Consider the following 15,031-nt stretch of genomic DNA (forward strand, 5'->3'; position numbering starts at 1 on the left):
CATGCTCTGACAATCTTTATGACAGAAAGATTGTTTGAGATTGAGGAATAACAATGTCTTACTCTTTACTTGGTAACAGATGTTACATCAGGTGTCATCTGCATATAATAGATGCCTTATTTGACTTGTGCTTTAACTTTCATGTATTTCTTGTGGTAACAAATATTGAGTTATGCGATTCTGCATATAACCTGAGCCTGGTTAGTGTTCAAGTTTGAAGAGTGTGGTTTTAACGGAAGTACGGAAGGAAAAGGGTATTTTGACTTTCTTTACAGAGATTGTTTGAAGTTTTTTAAATAATGTGCTAGTGTAATGGGGTTTACATGAGTTTAAAACTGTTAAATTAAATTTTGAGATTCCACATAGAATATGAAAAAAAATTGTAAAAAGACGTCGCTGATGACATAACCACACAACTGTAAATACGAAAGAAAAAGAAAAGATGGCGAATGACTCGACAGAACAAGTAAGCTTACACATTTTGAATCGAACATAGCTGTTAAAAAATGTCAAAGAACATGAATCATGAATCATCTGCAGTTTGGGAAGTTTGTATTTGGATGTGGACTGATTCGGAGAATTTTTTAGTAGTGTTAGCATAGCTTGTTAGGATTTCAACTTGACTTAGTCCGTTTTCTATGAAAGTGGTAAAATTTGGTAAAGTGGCAGGAAACTCCACAGATGGCGGTTGGTGCTCTCAGAGAATATATATATATACCGACTTTTCAAGCAGTTTCAAAGTCAGTCGGAATAAAATCATGAGAGCCTTGCTGGAATTAAGGCGTGTCCCAGGATCTCAGTCGTTTGGTGATCTTTACGTCAAAAATAATTCAGAAAACTCCTTCACAAAGAATCTGAGGAAGACACAGTACGTGAAAATGTTGGTCCTTTGCATTTTAATAAATTTGCCGTAAGTTTTCGGTGTGCTCCAGTACTTTCTTTAAATTCTGCCAATGTCAAGCAGTCCTCTGGTAAAATGTGTCACCAGAATGGTAAACCGTCATTTATAAACCGTAGAATTGACAGTTAATTTACTTTAAATGGTTATTTCATGCTAACAAACCATGAAATTATATCAAATGACGTTTAATATTTATTAGTAATGCTTTGTGTCAGATAAAACCATATGTATATACATGCATATAATGATGTATCATGGCTGATAACAGACAGAAACAATCACATTCTGATAACATGTGTCAACAGTATATTGTAGCAAAAGTTTTGTGTTTTTACTTTATTATTTATTTATTTGTTAATGATTACCAAATAAAAGCTTGAATAAATTTAAAAACCTCTTTGGACACAGAGTACCTTCGCCCACTCACTCTTTTCGCGCCGTTATCAGTCGCAACATGAAACAATGTTTGCCCCACACACACACACACACACACACACACACACACACACACACAGTGGCTCAGGCTCAGCGCTCAGTGCGCATGAGTGTGTGGATGAGGGGAGCGAGTGAGTGAGGAGAGTACGAGGTGAGTGTGTGCGAGAGGCACGTTATGATGCCGGGGACCGGAGCAGAATAAGCAGGAGAATGTATCAACTTGGAGAGGGAGGGGGGCACGGGGGGAAAAATCCCCCACTAACTCCTTTCGCGCCGTTATCAGCCGCAACATGATACAATGTTTGCCCCACACACACAAATACACACATTTGTATTATTTAATTTGTTATTTAAATAATAATTATTAATAATAATAATAATTATTATTATTATTATTATTATTAATAATAATTTATTATTTGTATTATCATCTGTAATATTTACAGTCTATGATACACACACACACTTGAGTCCCCACAGTTCGCCGAGTCGGGTGACGAGCCTTTTATAGGTTTGGTGACGTGGGGTCGTACTCCTACGTCATACTGTACTCCACACAGCCGTTAGAGTTTTTCAAACGGAAGGACAGACACGATGCACATTTCTAACACAATATTTCAAATTTCAATACTTTGTATTCAAATGTCGAGATAGGGACTTGGATTGATCCATAACACTACTTAATACTCAAATACAGAGGTTTATAGTTGAAAAAAGTGGTTTTAGGGTTTAGTTACTCTTTAACTTGTGGATTTATTTGACAGAAACTAATGTCAAAACTACACAAATTATTTGCTAATTTTAGTGAATATTATTCATTATAATTTCATTGTTTGTTAAAACTATAACGCAAATATAACGTACATAAAGGAAATTAACCGTCAATTTACAGTTTATAAATAATGTTTATCATGAAATGTGACTAATTATTTTTATCTTCACAATATATTTTAGCTCTTTATTGCAGTTTTCTTCGGAGTGTGTGGATGATGAGGAAGGACTTCCTGGATCAATCGTCTATGATGACCTAACATTTTCAATTTCTACTCCACAAGTAATAATTTAGCAGTTTGTGCTACGTCAAAATCTATTTGAATGCATGGTCTTGCTTGATACATTTTTTTGCGTGTCCAGTGTTGTGTTTTTTATTCCTTTTTGCATTGTTAGGATGCGATGGAGCGGCCTGCCTCTGATGAAGAACAAATTCAGTACAGGTCAGACTACAACAGGAACATTTAAAGATCAACAGTTCAAAAACTCAAAACTCTCAACGAAAAAGAAATATCAAACTTAACACATGAATATTGTTTAAAACAAATGAAATCAAAGTAAGGGGTTTGAATAGGCTACAATGAAACAGATAAAACAGTTTGTCATGCAATTGGTGGACCTCTTTTAGTAACTTTTTTTTATCATTATGTATTTCATCTTTTTATCTTTGTGCTCTCATTCTTCAGCTCTGTGCGACCTTTCCATTCTTATGATAGGGAGGATGTTACTGCTGCGGATGTGGATCATCAAGAAACTGACAGTTCTTCATCTGCTAGGTAAAAACAGGATCCTCCTTGAGTCACAAATCACAGGAAGCTAATAACTCTTAAATTTTGCTGCTTGTCCTGTGAGAAAGTTGTGTTTGGTTATGAAACAATACAGATTCCTCTATATGACCTAAAGCAACTACACTGTCAGGAATAATAAGACTAATTATTTTTACATTTAAAACCTGTAAGCAATGCCTCGGTAGGATTCAGTTAAGGGATATTGCCACCTTCATTAACATTTCCCTGACTTAGATCCTCATTGTGATTGATACATTTGATAATCAAAATGAAGCAGGAAGAGATTTTTGGTCTGAAAACACTTACTAAGGTACAGTTCCAGATCTGCAAAGAGATTAGAGGAGTCACTTTGTTTACAGGCTTGCAAAACATTCCAAAATGAAAGTTCCTCACAGGAACTCTTAGCAAATTCTGGCTTTTGTGTCTGCTGTGCTATCAAGATAGAGTCACAACCATTTGGCTGATTGTAGTAATGATAGTTGATCCATAGTGGGGACAGGAAATATGGGGAGGGAGAGTGGGGCTTTGTAGCCTCTGTATATGGGGCACCTGCTCTACCAAGTGAGTTAAACCAGTGCCTTCATAGTGTTTAAGATTTCACAAGGCTTCGAATAACTAATGATTGTAATCCCTGTGCTAATACATTCAGTGATATTTATTAATTTTAAACTTCTGCTGTTTCCCAACAGTCTTGGAGAGGAGAGTGAGGACGATGGTCTAGAGGATGTCCAGGCGGAAAAAAACTTAATCCTTTGGTTTTTGTTGCGAGTCTGGTTTTTCATATCAAGGCTGGCATGGTGGCGCAGTGGTTAGCACTGTTGCCACCATTAACATTAATCCATCATGCTCATTATTTAAGCAGCTTTTCCAGTCCTGTTTCCATTTCAATTCTTGGTGCTAATTTATAATCATCTGCTTAGTGCAACTATTACTACATATTACTTTACTGCTTTTCACTACTTCACTACTTCTTACTACTTTTATTAAACTCTTCAATAAATTTGATACAAGATATTTGTTTGAATTGTTGTCATTATAATTATAATACATTTTGAGTTGTAGCTAAAGGAGAGGAAGCTTGACATTAACAAAGTAAACTCTGACCATTTTGACTTCAGTCCAAATGTACACATCTTTATGGTGTAATAATATCCCCCTCAGGCTTTGTGAGAATGTAAATTAAAGTCCTGTTCAACCAATGTAACTCTGTGGAATTACTCATCTCTATAAGCTCAAGAAAAATAACATCAGATGTGGTATGGTGAAAAAGACATGTATTTAAATGGATTCATTAGGTGCATAACTCAATCAGACTTTGGCCACAGTTGATGTCACAAAGGGAAGTAACCCCTCCTCCAGGCTGACACACCCACCGCTAGGTGTTTTATTCTGCCCTCTGTGTCTCCTACCCACCGTAAACAACAGGCATGGAGCGAGATGGCCCAAGCCATTCAAGCCCTTCCAGAGAGGGATGTGGTCACAACTCATTTGAATTTAAAGTTACAGACACAGAAACAGCCTGTTCTGAGCAGGGATGAAACAGAGGGGTTTATAGGCATGATCAAATACAAGATCAGAGTGGATTTTTGGCAAGAAACTTCACAGACATGTTTTGGGGAGCTCTGAGACTTATTAAATCTTGTTGAAAATGAGAATAATGTGTGACCTCTAAATCTAATTTATAAATGCTTTAACAGCCGTAACTAGTCCGCACTTAAGATGAGCTACAAAATACTTAACAAAACATCAACAAAAAGTCCTACATTCCCATCTATCTATCCTACCATCCACCCATCTATCAATATTAGTAAGTTCTTTCTAACTACATCAATTAATCACGAATTGCAGTCTGAACAAGTTTTTTTTATAAAACATCTAGTAACACTCACTAACCCATCAACTTTTCTTCTCACCCCTGCTGTCAAATGATGTTTGTGTTGTATTTAGAGTGCAGGAACAATGTGATATGCCTATGTCGAGGGTTTGCTTTGTCAAAACAAGGAGCAATGCATCTGTGACGGCTCTCTGGCCTGTAAAATTGTGCCCTCTTTTTTGTGCTGCAGGTACATGTAATCGGTAGGTGCAGCTGCTCGATCAGCCTCACTGAGAGCTCCTGGGCCCAATGCTCACAGTCATTATAAAAGCTGCGTCCTCAGTCTGCTCAGGGAGACTTTCTGCATGCAGCTTGTTTTGTTACTTCGTCTTCCTTTTTCATCCAACTCATGCACAATACACTTTTAACCCACCCACTCACTTACACTAATGATACCGACATCCAATCCGCATCTCTTTTTGCAATTTTATTTATGTTTCTTGTGTCAGTGTGTGTTTTGGTGTCTCTCCCTTTATTTTCTGGTCATGACACATCACAGTGACAATACACAAACTACCTAAATGGATATTTAATAACTGCACTTCAACCAACAACCATCTTAATTGAAACATGTTTTACAGTCTCTACACTGCAAAACCTTTGTTTCTTGATAAAGACACACAAACTTTAGCCTTTGTCATAAGTGTCTTGGCCAAAGAAACATCGGACATATTGCTGCAAGCAACTCTCTTCCCATTGAGAGATAATGACTCTACCAATCGACTGAGCCACAAAAACAGGTGAGGTGAAATGCCTGCCTGGGGTTGTTCCTGATTAGGGAGTGGATGCAAAAGATGTACTGCTTGTGTTTTTCACAGCAACACAAACATGATTTACATCTCTGAACGCATGTAAAGAGAATGCGTTCAGAGAATAGGGAGGTAAGGGATGGAGCTGGTTCCTTATAGGTATAGGTATTTGTAAAGGCGAATTTGTTAGCTCATCTTTAGAGGACTGGTCTTCAGCTATGATACACACTTCAATTCACAAGGATCAGTCTGTTTTTCCTCTCAGACATGGTTAACTTAAGGGAACGAAAAATGGAAAATTGGAACATCTCCAGTTCTTTTGAACCACTTCATAGAAAAATCTGTATTTTACATTTTTTTAACCCTGTTTGGTGGAGCCAACAAGGTGCCACAATGGTACAGGAAATACTTTTTTGTTCCTGTTTTGAAACATAATATTTCCATTGAGGTATTTCTGCTTAACATCAGGTAAGTACTTGATTTTTCTAATTTTACCTAAACAAAGATTACTTTGAATTAGATATGTGACCTTATTCATTTATTGATTTGATTCCCCAATTACCACTTCTCAACCACATCACAATACGCCTCCTTGGATCCACACATAATCATGAAATTACGATTATGCTATTAAAAATCCAAGGCAAAAGGAATGAATAATAAATATGAATAACTAAAAATATAATATTATACCCAAGAAGACCCTAGAATTGTTCTCAGTCGACAACACAGAACCTAATCAAAGTCATACTGGTTCTACTTAAAACACTGTGTACATTGACTAAACAGTGAAATAAAAGAATGCCCATCAGGTTCTCCATATATCTGTATTATGTAGCAAATAATGCATCAATGTTACTCTCTGTGATATTGTTGACATCTCAGAAAGTGTCACTTATTACCTCAAACAAGCTTTTTCAGATGTTACCTGCCTCAGACATGTAAAACACTCAGGGACTTTCCGTCAAAAAAGTGCACACCGTAAAGATGAATATCTTATAATTAAATAATTTGTATCATTGTTAATATTAACAAAAAAATGTTAAACTGGTATTTTTAACATACTTAACATTTACTTTACATTACATACTTTAAATTCTGTCCCAGAATTATATATTTAGTCATCCATATCCTTATGACGACAGCGTACGTAATGACGACAGCGTGCGTAATGACGCAGCATCCACACGGATATAGTCCTTGGCAAATCCAGGTATAGTCCTTTTCAAAATGGCTTCAACTGAAGTTAACGTGAGTACAGGCTTCTTCGTGTTGACTAAAATTGACCGGTTCTGAGAATTAAAAAAGTTAACTGAGAATTAGTGAAGATTCATTGATTGATTGAAGTTTGTGATGTCGTCGGCAGCCAAAAAAGTTCATGCTGGTGGTTTTACTCCTGACATGTTTACGTAGTAGTGTTAGTTAAGACCACACTAATCGAGACCAAGACATACCAGAGACCAGGGTGCAACAATACAAAGACAAGACCAAGACATTTAGGGATCGAGACCGAGTGAAGATCATAAATATCAGTGAAAATCATCATCTTGTGTGCAGCGGGCGTCAATCCCTTACAGTATACTGTAACACCGGAAGGCTGCGGCCTAAACTGGGAGATAAAATAAACACGTGGCTTTAGATGTGCTTTGATGTGTTTGTGAATGATATTGACAAACATTTGCTGTTCAGATTTGTTAATTATGTCTTTTATTGTCTAATAATGTATTTTGTTGTCATAAACTGTATGTATTGTATTTCATTTTTCCTTTTTTTTATGATTTCTCAGATTACCATCAATTGCTCAGGCAATATTCAAGAGAGTACTGGTCAGATCAACTTTGTTCAAAAACATGACATTAAGTTTAGCTTTTCATTCCAGGTGAGTTTTCTACCAGCCAATTAAAATAACAAAATCAAAATGACATTAGCATACAGCAATCAGATTTTTTTTTAAATGATTGTTATGTAACATTCATTTTGTTATTTTTGTCTCTTGTACGGCCAGGATGCAAACAGGGGAACTGCTTGGGTTAAAGGGCATTTCACCACATCTGTCGTGTTGCCTGTAAGCCCACCAGGAGCCATCAGTGGTGAAGATGAAGTCTCTGACATGGAGGTGGATACAACAAGGTATTATTTTTTCGTTATCACATAAGAAGAGTTTTGATGTAAAGCTTTGGTGGTGGTTTTTCTTTTAAACCCTCTTGACTGCTGCCTGCTTAACTCTTAGTGCAATAATACGTTATTTGCATGTAACTTCATCTATTTTATTTACTATAAATATTTTTTTTAATTTTTAGATAATGATTCATTTCCCCTGTTTGTTAAGTGTGCTAAATGTAAATTATTGATTCTCCATGCAGCATTGCAGCATCCCAACCTGCCACTATGGAGGAGACCCCAATGGAGGTGGACTGAGGAACAGATCCTTTGGGAAATGTCCTTCAAGCGAACGCTAACAAGATTTGTGGAGTGGGACACTATATGTTCCAATAAAACATTTCTTGGAAGACAATGTTGTGATTTTTGTAAGAGGAAACATACACAATTCTAAGTCATTTATGTTTAATGATAAATTATTAACACTGATATATAAAAAAACAACCTTTTAGACCTTTAAAAGCTGAGTTATGGGTATTGTAAGGTGAATTCTTTGAGGCTGTAAGACTGTTCATTATTATGAAGGGGAGACAAAGATATGATTATGACTCATATTTGGATAACTACCCGTAGTGGTAAACAGATACAAATGTATTTGTCAAATATAACGTCTTCTGTAGACCCATTTGAATGGATGGTGGTGTAAACAGGTCATTATTAACATGATAAACAAAATCATAATGAAAAAAATCTATCAAAATATTCTAACTGTTGATATCTACTGCACTCTTATGAACTCTTTAAATATGCTATAACACCCACATACAATTACATTATAAAAGGTGGATTGCCGGAAAGGTGGCATATGAAGTCAAGAAAAGCAGATGTCTTAAAAAGATTTACCCCTGCATTATGGGAATTGTAGGACAGTGTTTTTGGTGATGGATTCATAATTCAGTAGCTTTATAGTATTTTAGAAAGCTTTTCACATAAAGCAGCAATGTTACTACACATCAGGTGCGTGACTGGATTTGTTGACATCTTTGTTAAACTTTGTTTAAGATTAAATGTGAATGCTGTACAAGGTGGCAATGTTTAAATGTTAATTTTGATTGGGAGGCAGAAGTGGAGAACATTTAAAGTGAAAACAAGAACAAACCAAATTTGATCAGTGCAGTTAAAATGTTTAATAAAATAAAACAGGAAACAGCAGTTGCATAGAGTAGAGGCGTGTTAACCTTATAGCCCACTGTTATTATTTTCATTGGTTGAGGTAAGAATCAACATTAAGATAGATAGCTAAAAGCTGCAATCTCTGCCTGTTTTAACACATTATACTTTAAAAACATATAACAAATGGATGTGTCAATAACACTGTAAGCATTACTCTGTACAAAACAAAAACAACTGTACCAAAACACTTCTTTAAAGCCAGCACTCTCAGAAAATATACATTCAAGCTTCCAAACAACAAGACAAAAAAATCCATTTGTTCATGTAAAACAAAACAGTAACAGACAAGGAACAAACAGAGGAAATGTAAAATATTAGCTGCAGTAGTAGTCTGTGTGTGAGGCACATCCGTGGGAGCTGCATTTGACTGACAGGATGTTTGACGTTTTGGGTGAAAAGCTTCTGTTGAACAGGATCAGAGGTGGAGGCGCCCCTGACTGCGTCTGGTGTGGAGAGGAACCTGTAAAAAGAAACAGCAGATTACTAGACCTGCGATCACTTCAATCAGCTCTTCATGCGATAAAGTTTGGTGTTCATAAAACAATAAACAGTAAATGTGTTACAGTGTAATGCACACCTGCTTTACCAAGTCAAAGTGTCTGCTGTGATAAGAGGCTGAAAATGAATTTTGGGCAGCTGAGCAGTGAGAATCTAACCCAAGTTTTTTTTCTGTAGAGACACCTCACTGCTCACCTCTCTATATCAGATGTATAACAAAATTAACCAATTACTTTTTCAACTGAAAGAATCACTAGAATGAATAAAATCAAGCAATGCTGCAGGGGGATATATCATGCCTGTGGGAAACAAACCTTGTGTGTTTCTGGACTGCCGAAAGGTGAAAGTTCGACTGAGTTTTCTTTGTCAGAAGAGTTGTTATGGCGATGTTGGGCAAACTTTCTCTTCAGTGCCTCAGCGATAAGAGCAGCCGGGTCGCTAAGCGATGCAAGGCTTCCCTTACTGCGCCTCTTTCTGACCGGTGTTCCACCCGGTGATCTGAAAAAGTCAAAAGGAAAACGCTTCAGCAATGGGACAGTCGCGGTCAATGTCATCACAGAAGATATTTAAAAAGGTTGAAAACATTTTTACACTTTGGAAAATCAATGAAAAGTGGATTTTGTATATAATCCATTACGTTTCAAAATATCAATATTAGATATAATTTCTAAAACTTACCTCTCCACTGAACGTAATTTAACATGATTTAAGTCTTTAAGAACATCCAGCATGGACGGCATCCCTTTTATGTCCTCCTGAGGTCTTAGCTGACCCTTATCAAGTTCTTTTCCATTGTTTCTGCGCTGGCGGAGAAGTTCTAATATAGACAAACTCTCAGAGGAAGAGTTACTACAAGGAGGAGGTGGAGGAGGAGGAGGTGGAGGAGCACAGCGAGGCGTGGAGGTGAGAGTTGGCGGAGGAGGAGGAGACATCAAAGCCATAGCAGGTGAATTACAGGACTCTGCGAGACCCGAGAAAATCAAGAAGAAGTACCAAAAAGGTTATTTTATTAACTAGTAAGAATGAGGTTATCTAACAATGAACATGTTTGTATGTTTTTGTGTAAAAAAGGAGAGACGAGGTTAAAATGAAATAATTTGGTACCTGAGTCAGGAGCAGCGGTAACAATCATGGCTATCTGAGCTCGTAATTTGAGCAGCTCGTTCTCCAGCGCGCTGATCTTCTTCAGTGCGTCCGGCTCAGCTGTCGGTCTAACAGATCGGCCTCCTCTCTGGGATTGATTCGGCCGTGTGTACCTCAGCACATCTCCTTTAACCGTACTTTGTGTTTTTGGAGGCAAATGGTTCCTATGGAGATCACACATGACTTTCCTTTTTAATTAAAGTCATATACATCGTTTTTTGGTCATTTAGAGGCCATTGAAGGGTTGGCAGGTGGACATAGATGTTTGGAACCCATGACATAATGTACAATTCTTAAGTGAGTCAGGCTAGAATTAAAGATGCACCGATTAAAATTATTTTGTCTAATTCCAATTATTTCAATGTTTAATCTGCTGATACAGACTCCTGCAGGAATTATGATTTACACAACGAATAACTATAATTAGTGACTACTTCATTGGTCTATTGCTTGCAGTTTGTTATCTGTCTGCCTGTCTCTTTCTTGTTACCTTGGTAACAGCAGCTCAAACTTTTAAGTCACTCGCTGAGTTTTTATTATTTAAGTGTCCCATCGTAACAAAAGAATATGAGAATAATACTAATTAACTGTCGGTCTAACAGATGTTAATGTACTGTACTCCCCCAGGCCAGGGAGCAAGAGAGTCTGATATATAGAATACTGAAGACCAATACAATACCAATATTGTGTCCAAATAACAATATAAAGTGTGATAAAAAAACCACATATTAAACAGAGTTTATTATCTATAAGTATGTCTCTCTGCAAATACATGTGTTTGCTACATGTCCCTCCTGGATAATAAAACCCCAAAATAAACCCAAAATAATTATTTTGACTATTAAATTGTCACCAATTAAACTGAGGGTAGGTGATATCTAAGTTGAGCTTCATCTGACTGCGTCAAAAATGTTTTTAAGTATGACCATTATAGGCAGGCCTCAGTCGAGTAGCTGAAATGTATACATCCTGAGTGTGAAAGCATAGCATGTGTACATTAAGTATTTTTGTCTCATTAATGCCCATAAAATCAGACTTTTGAAAATGTGTTATTGCAAATGCTGGTATGACTATGAAATTGTAATTAACGGCACACACAAAGCTAGTACAGTGAACTTTTGAGCTCTAATGAAAATGGCCATTGGTGTGTAATAATATTTCCATGGAAATGTTCTTAAAAGGCTGTTTTATTAAATATATAACAGAAGGTGAAGAATAGTCTACAATGTTATTCATCTGCAACTGAGTTTCTGTTTAGCTGTGATGCTCTGCTACACATGCTCCAAAAAGAGTTGACTGTTTTCTAAGAAAATGTAGTTTAATGTACTTCTAATACAATAAACGACTGAACAGTGGCCCAAGTCGTGTGGTTCATAAGGTTCCACTTAGCTGCTACACACTACTTTTATGTCAGTTACCACAGAAAAGTGTACATTGTTACCTTGCCACACACATGCACACACACGCGCACACACACACGCCTTGCTGTTATTTAAAATTGAGATTGTTTCACACTCATTTATTCCCTCTGTGCCGATTCTGGCATCAGAATCAAACAAAAACTGTCCAAGGTGAAACACACATCAATAAGCATGTGGGTTTGGTTTCTGCTGATTTCCATGAGTTGTTAATGTTGAAGCTACTCCTATTAATAAATGTGACCAGGTAAGTCTAGCCCTGAGGGAGAGCTGCACAATAAATCACAATGTCATCATTATCGAAATAATAAATAATTCCCTGTACACACGTCGCACAATTCTGAGACAGAAATAGAATGAAAAAAGCTTTCCATGTAAACAAATGGTCTTTTTTTTTTTAAACTTATCATGCTTACTTTGAAACATTGGACAGAGACCAGGGTATATAACCCGGTCCCTTTTGTCACACTCATTCATTCAAATGAAGCTCAAGCTAGACTGATTGGAGCATATTGAGTGTTAGAAAAAAAACCAGCTGTTTTGGATTTATTTTGGATTTAATACCCAACATTTTACAGGTATTGTGTAAAACATGAGTTATAGCTCATATTCACTCCTCAAAAAGTTTAATCATCACAGTTCATATCATTATCATAACAGGTCTGTCCTGAGGTTGTCTTTATGCAAGAGAACTCAGACTATAATCAGACTACATGCACTCCTTGATGCTAACATTTTATAAAATTAACTTAACATCTGGTTTGATAGACAGACAATTGACTGCATTTGTACTTGTCCACCTGTGTTCTTACCTTGTCTTCGCAAAGCTTTCCCCCTCGTCTTCAAACACCCACATAACGTCAGCGAATGAGGGGATGGAAGGTGTACCCACATTGATGTCATCATGACCATGAGCCCTGTAGTTGAGCAGAGGGACCTTAGAAGGAAAAGTGAACAAGGAGGGATTACAGACTGTGACATTAAAGACATGACAAAATAAAAGTTTGTCAAAATATAAACGTATAACAGAACATAAACAGAAGAAGGCATGTATGAAAAAGAACACATGGTTAGGAATAAGACATTGTTTATCTATGACAGACTTCATTCTTTAACCTATACAGTTAATGGTGGTTTTAGAGCGATATTCCAAGGACTATTAAACACAAATATGTCAAGGTACCTGAAAGTGGACACGTGGTGTAGGTGCCAGTGGGAGGTTGGTCCCAATCATCCGCACAACACTGCGATACTGACCACACAGCTGACTGTCCCACACTGGAACCAGCTAAACGTCAGACAACACACACACACACACACACACACACACACACACACACACACACACACACACACACACACACACACACACACACACACACACACACACACACACACACACACACACACACACACACACACACACACACACACACACACACACACACACACACACACACACACACACACACACACACACACACACACACACACACACACACACACACACACACACACACACACACACACACACACACACACACACACACACACACACAGAAGTCTGGGTTGAAAATGTGCATTTTATACAAATTCACTGATGTTACTTAATGGAACCATGACTGTAAGAATGAGTCAGATGTGTGTATGTGTGTTTCTGTAGTCACCATGTCTGGATGCACTCCAAAGTAATCCAGGACAATGTGCAGCACATGCACAATATCTTCTACTAAAGACATCGAAGGGTTTTCTTTTTCATTCACCAGCTGATGACTGCAAAACTGCTCTTCCTGCTGACTGACTCGATAAGACGCCAACACAGAATTGAGGCAATCAAGTCACATACTTTACACCTGAAATGAAGCAAAAATAAAACATAAACACATAACAGCCTGCATTGTAAGGAAGAACAACTGAAAGTCGGGTTTTGTTTAGGCTATACCGTATGTAAACGAAGTCTCCATTTATTACTTAAAACCTGGATGGATGGACGGCAGCTCAGTCCAGTTCTTAGTACTTTAGAAAAGCTTATTGGGTACTGAAGAATACTTCTGTTTGATTAAAGAGAACTGGAGACTGTAATGACTAAACTAAAAGAAGGGTCTTATGTGCTGAACATGAAAGAGCAGGAGTACGTTTCTATAACTTCTTCTCACTCTTCAATAACTCTTTCCAGTGTAGTTACTGTGTCATTTTCCATTATTGTATTTTTTTTTATTTAACTGATGTAAAATGTTTGATTTTTAATAATGATATTCCCGTCTCCTGTTTTCTTGAGCTGCTGTAACGCAAAAACGTCCCCATGGGGGATCAATACAGCTTTTCTTTATCTTTATGCAATGTTTCATTTGAACACTTTTAATGGCGTTGTTGTTGAAAGTCATTTAAATTAAAGTTGTCTTCCCTATACATCCAATCGCCTATCTTTACAGTAAATTGATAATACTGATTAAAACTACATTGTTTTGTAGCACAGGAGACATGTAGCCATTAAGAACTGTAAATACTTAACATAGTATACATCTCCTTGAAAATGAAAATGAAACAGCAAACACAGAAACAACCATTATTGCATTGAATGTTCAGAAATGTGTTTGGGTTTTAAGGCGTGAAAGTATTCGTTTTGAATAATCCTCGTCTAGATCTCAAAAGCCAAACAATCATTGATCAGACTTCCTGGGGTCCATTTTGATACAATTTGTAACAGTGTCACCTGGTGGCATCACAAACTGAGGCTCGGACAGGAAGCTGTCTCTTTTACTGATGTTATATTAAGTTTCAGCGACTTGGAAGCAAGTGTCTAGAGGATTTTTTGTTTGTTTCGACCTAAAACTAACCTTGTTGTGAGCAGTGCACCGCAGTGTGTGTAAAACTGCACGGCTCATCAAAAGTACACTCTGCGACGCCAGGAAACATGCGGGGTAAAGCGGGAATATGCGTGTAAATGACTTACCGTGGATTCGTATGCTTGTCAAAAACGAGAATCTACAACAACATTCGTTACGGTATTTAAACTACGTTCAGTTTTAAAAACTCTTAACAGCAGACAAATAAAAGGAAGTTGCAGCTTGCATCTGGCTCGATCATCCAGGCAGCACTCTAGTCCGTGAATCAAATAAAGC

General features: G+C 37.2%; 1 protein-coding gene and 2 long non-coding RNA genes across 3 annotated transcripts; 2 read left to right on the plus strand and 1 right to left on the minus strand.

Moving 5' to 3' along the window:
• Positions 1-2,288: 2,288 nt before the first annotated feature.
• Positions 2,289-4,027, plus strand: LOC136182686 (uncharacterized). The gene is made up of 4 exons (XR_010668725.1): positions 2,289-2,390; positions 2,504-2,550; positions 2,794-2,883; positions 3,585-4,027. It is a non-coding gene; the product is annotated as an uncharacterized lncRNA (long non-coding RNA).
• Positions 4,028-5,645: 1,618 nt separating this feature from the next.
• Positions 5,646-8,024, plus strand: LOC136182685 (uncharacterized). Its single transcript, XR_010668724.1, has 4 exons — positions 5,646-5,985; positions 7,304-7,396; positions 7,523-7,647; positions 7,881-8,024. It is a non-coding gene; the product is annotated as an uncharacterized lncRNA (long non-coding RNA).
• Positions 8,025-8,789: 765 nt separating this feature from the next.
• On the minus strand, positions 8,790-15,021 carry mtfr2 (mitochondrial fission regulator 2). Its single transcript, XM_020638854.3, has 8 exons — positions 14,863-15,021; positions 13,577-13,762; positions 13,093-13,197; positions 12,722-12,846; positions 10,453-10,655; positions 10,027-10,309; positions 9,663-9,846; positions 8,790-9,310 (listed from the first exon to the last, which is right to left on the minus strand). Exons 2-8 carry the CDS (start codon positions 13,646-13,648, stop codon positions 9,266-9,268), a joined length of 1,017 nt encoding a protein of 338 aa, XP_020494510.2. The 5' UTR covers positions 13,649-13,762; positions 14,863-15,021; the 3' UTR covers positions 8,790-9,265.
• Positions 15,022-15,031: the final 10 nt, after the last annotated feature.

This window comes from Labrus bergylta, chromosome 15 (genome assembly GCF_963930695.1).
Source record: "Labrus bergylta chromosome 15, fLabBer1.1, whole genome shotgun sequence".
NCBI classification, from domain to species: Eukaryota; Metazoa; Chordata; class Actinopteri; order Labriformes; family Labridae; genus Labrus; species Labrus bergylta.

Bases quoted from the DNA above. Each gene is read 5' to 3' on its own strand.
- mtfr2 (XM_020638854.3), bottom strand. From the start codon at position 13,648: ATGTCTTTAGTAGAAGATATTGTGCATGTGCTGCACATTGTCCTGGAT. The intron at 13,198-13,576 runs GTGACTACAGAA...TCTGACGTTTAG, and splicing joins TTGGAGTGCATCCAGACATG to CTGGTTCCAGTGTGGGACAG. The intron at 9,311-9,662 runs GTTTGTTTCCCA...TTCTTTTTACAG, and splicing joins GCAGTCCAGAAACACACAAG to GTTCCTCTCCACACCAGACG.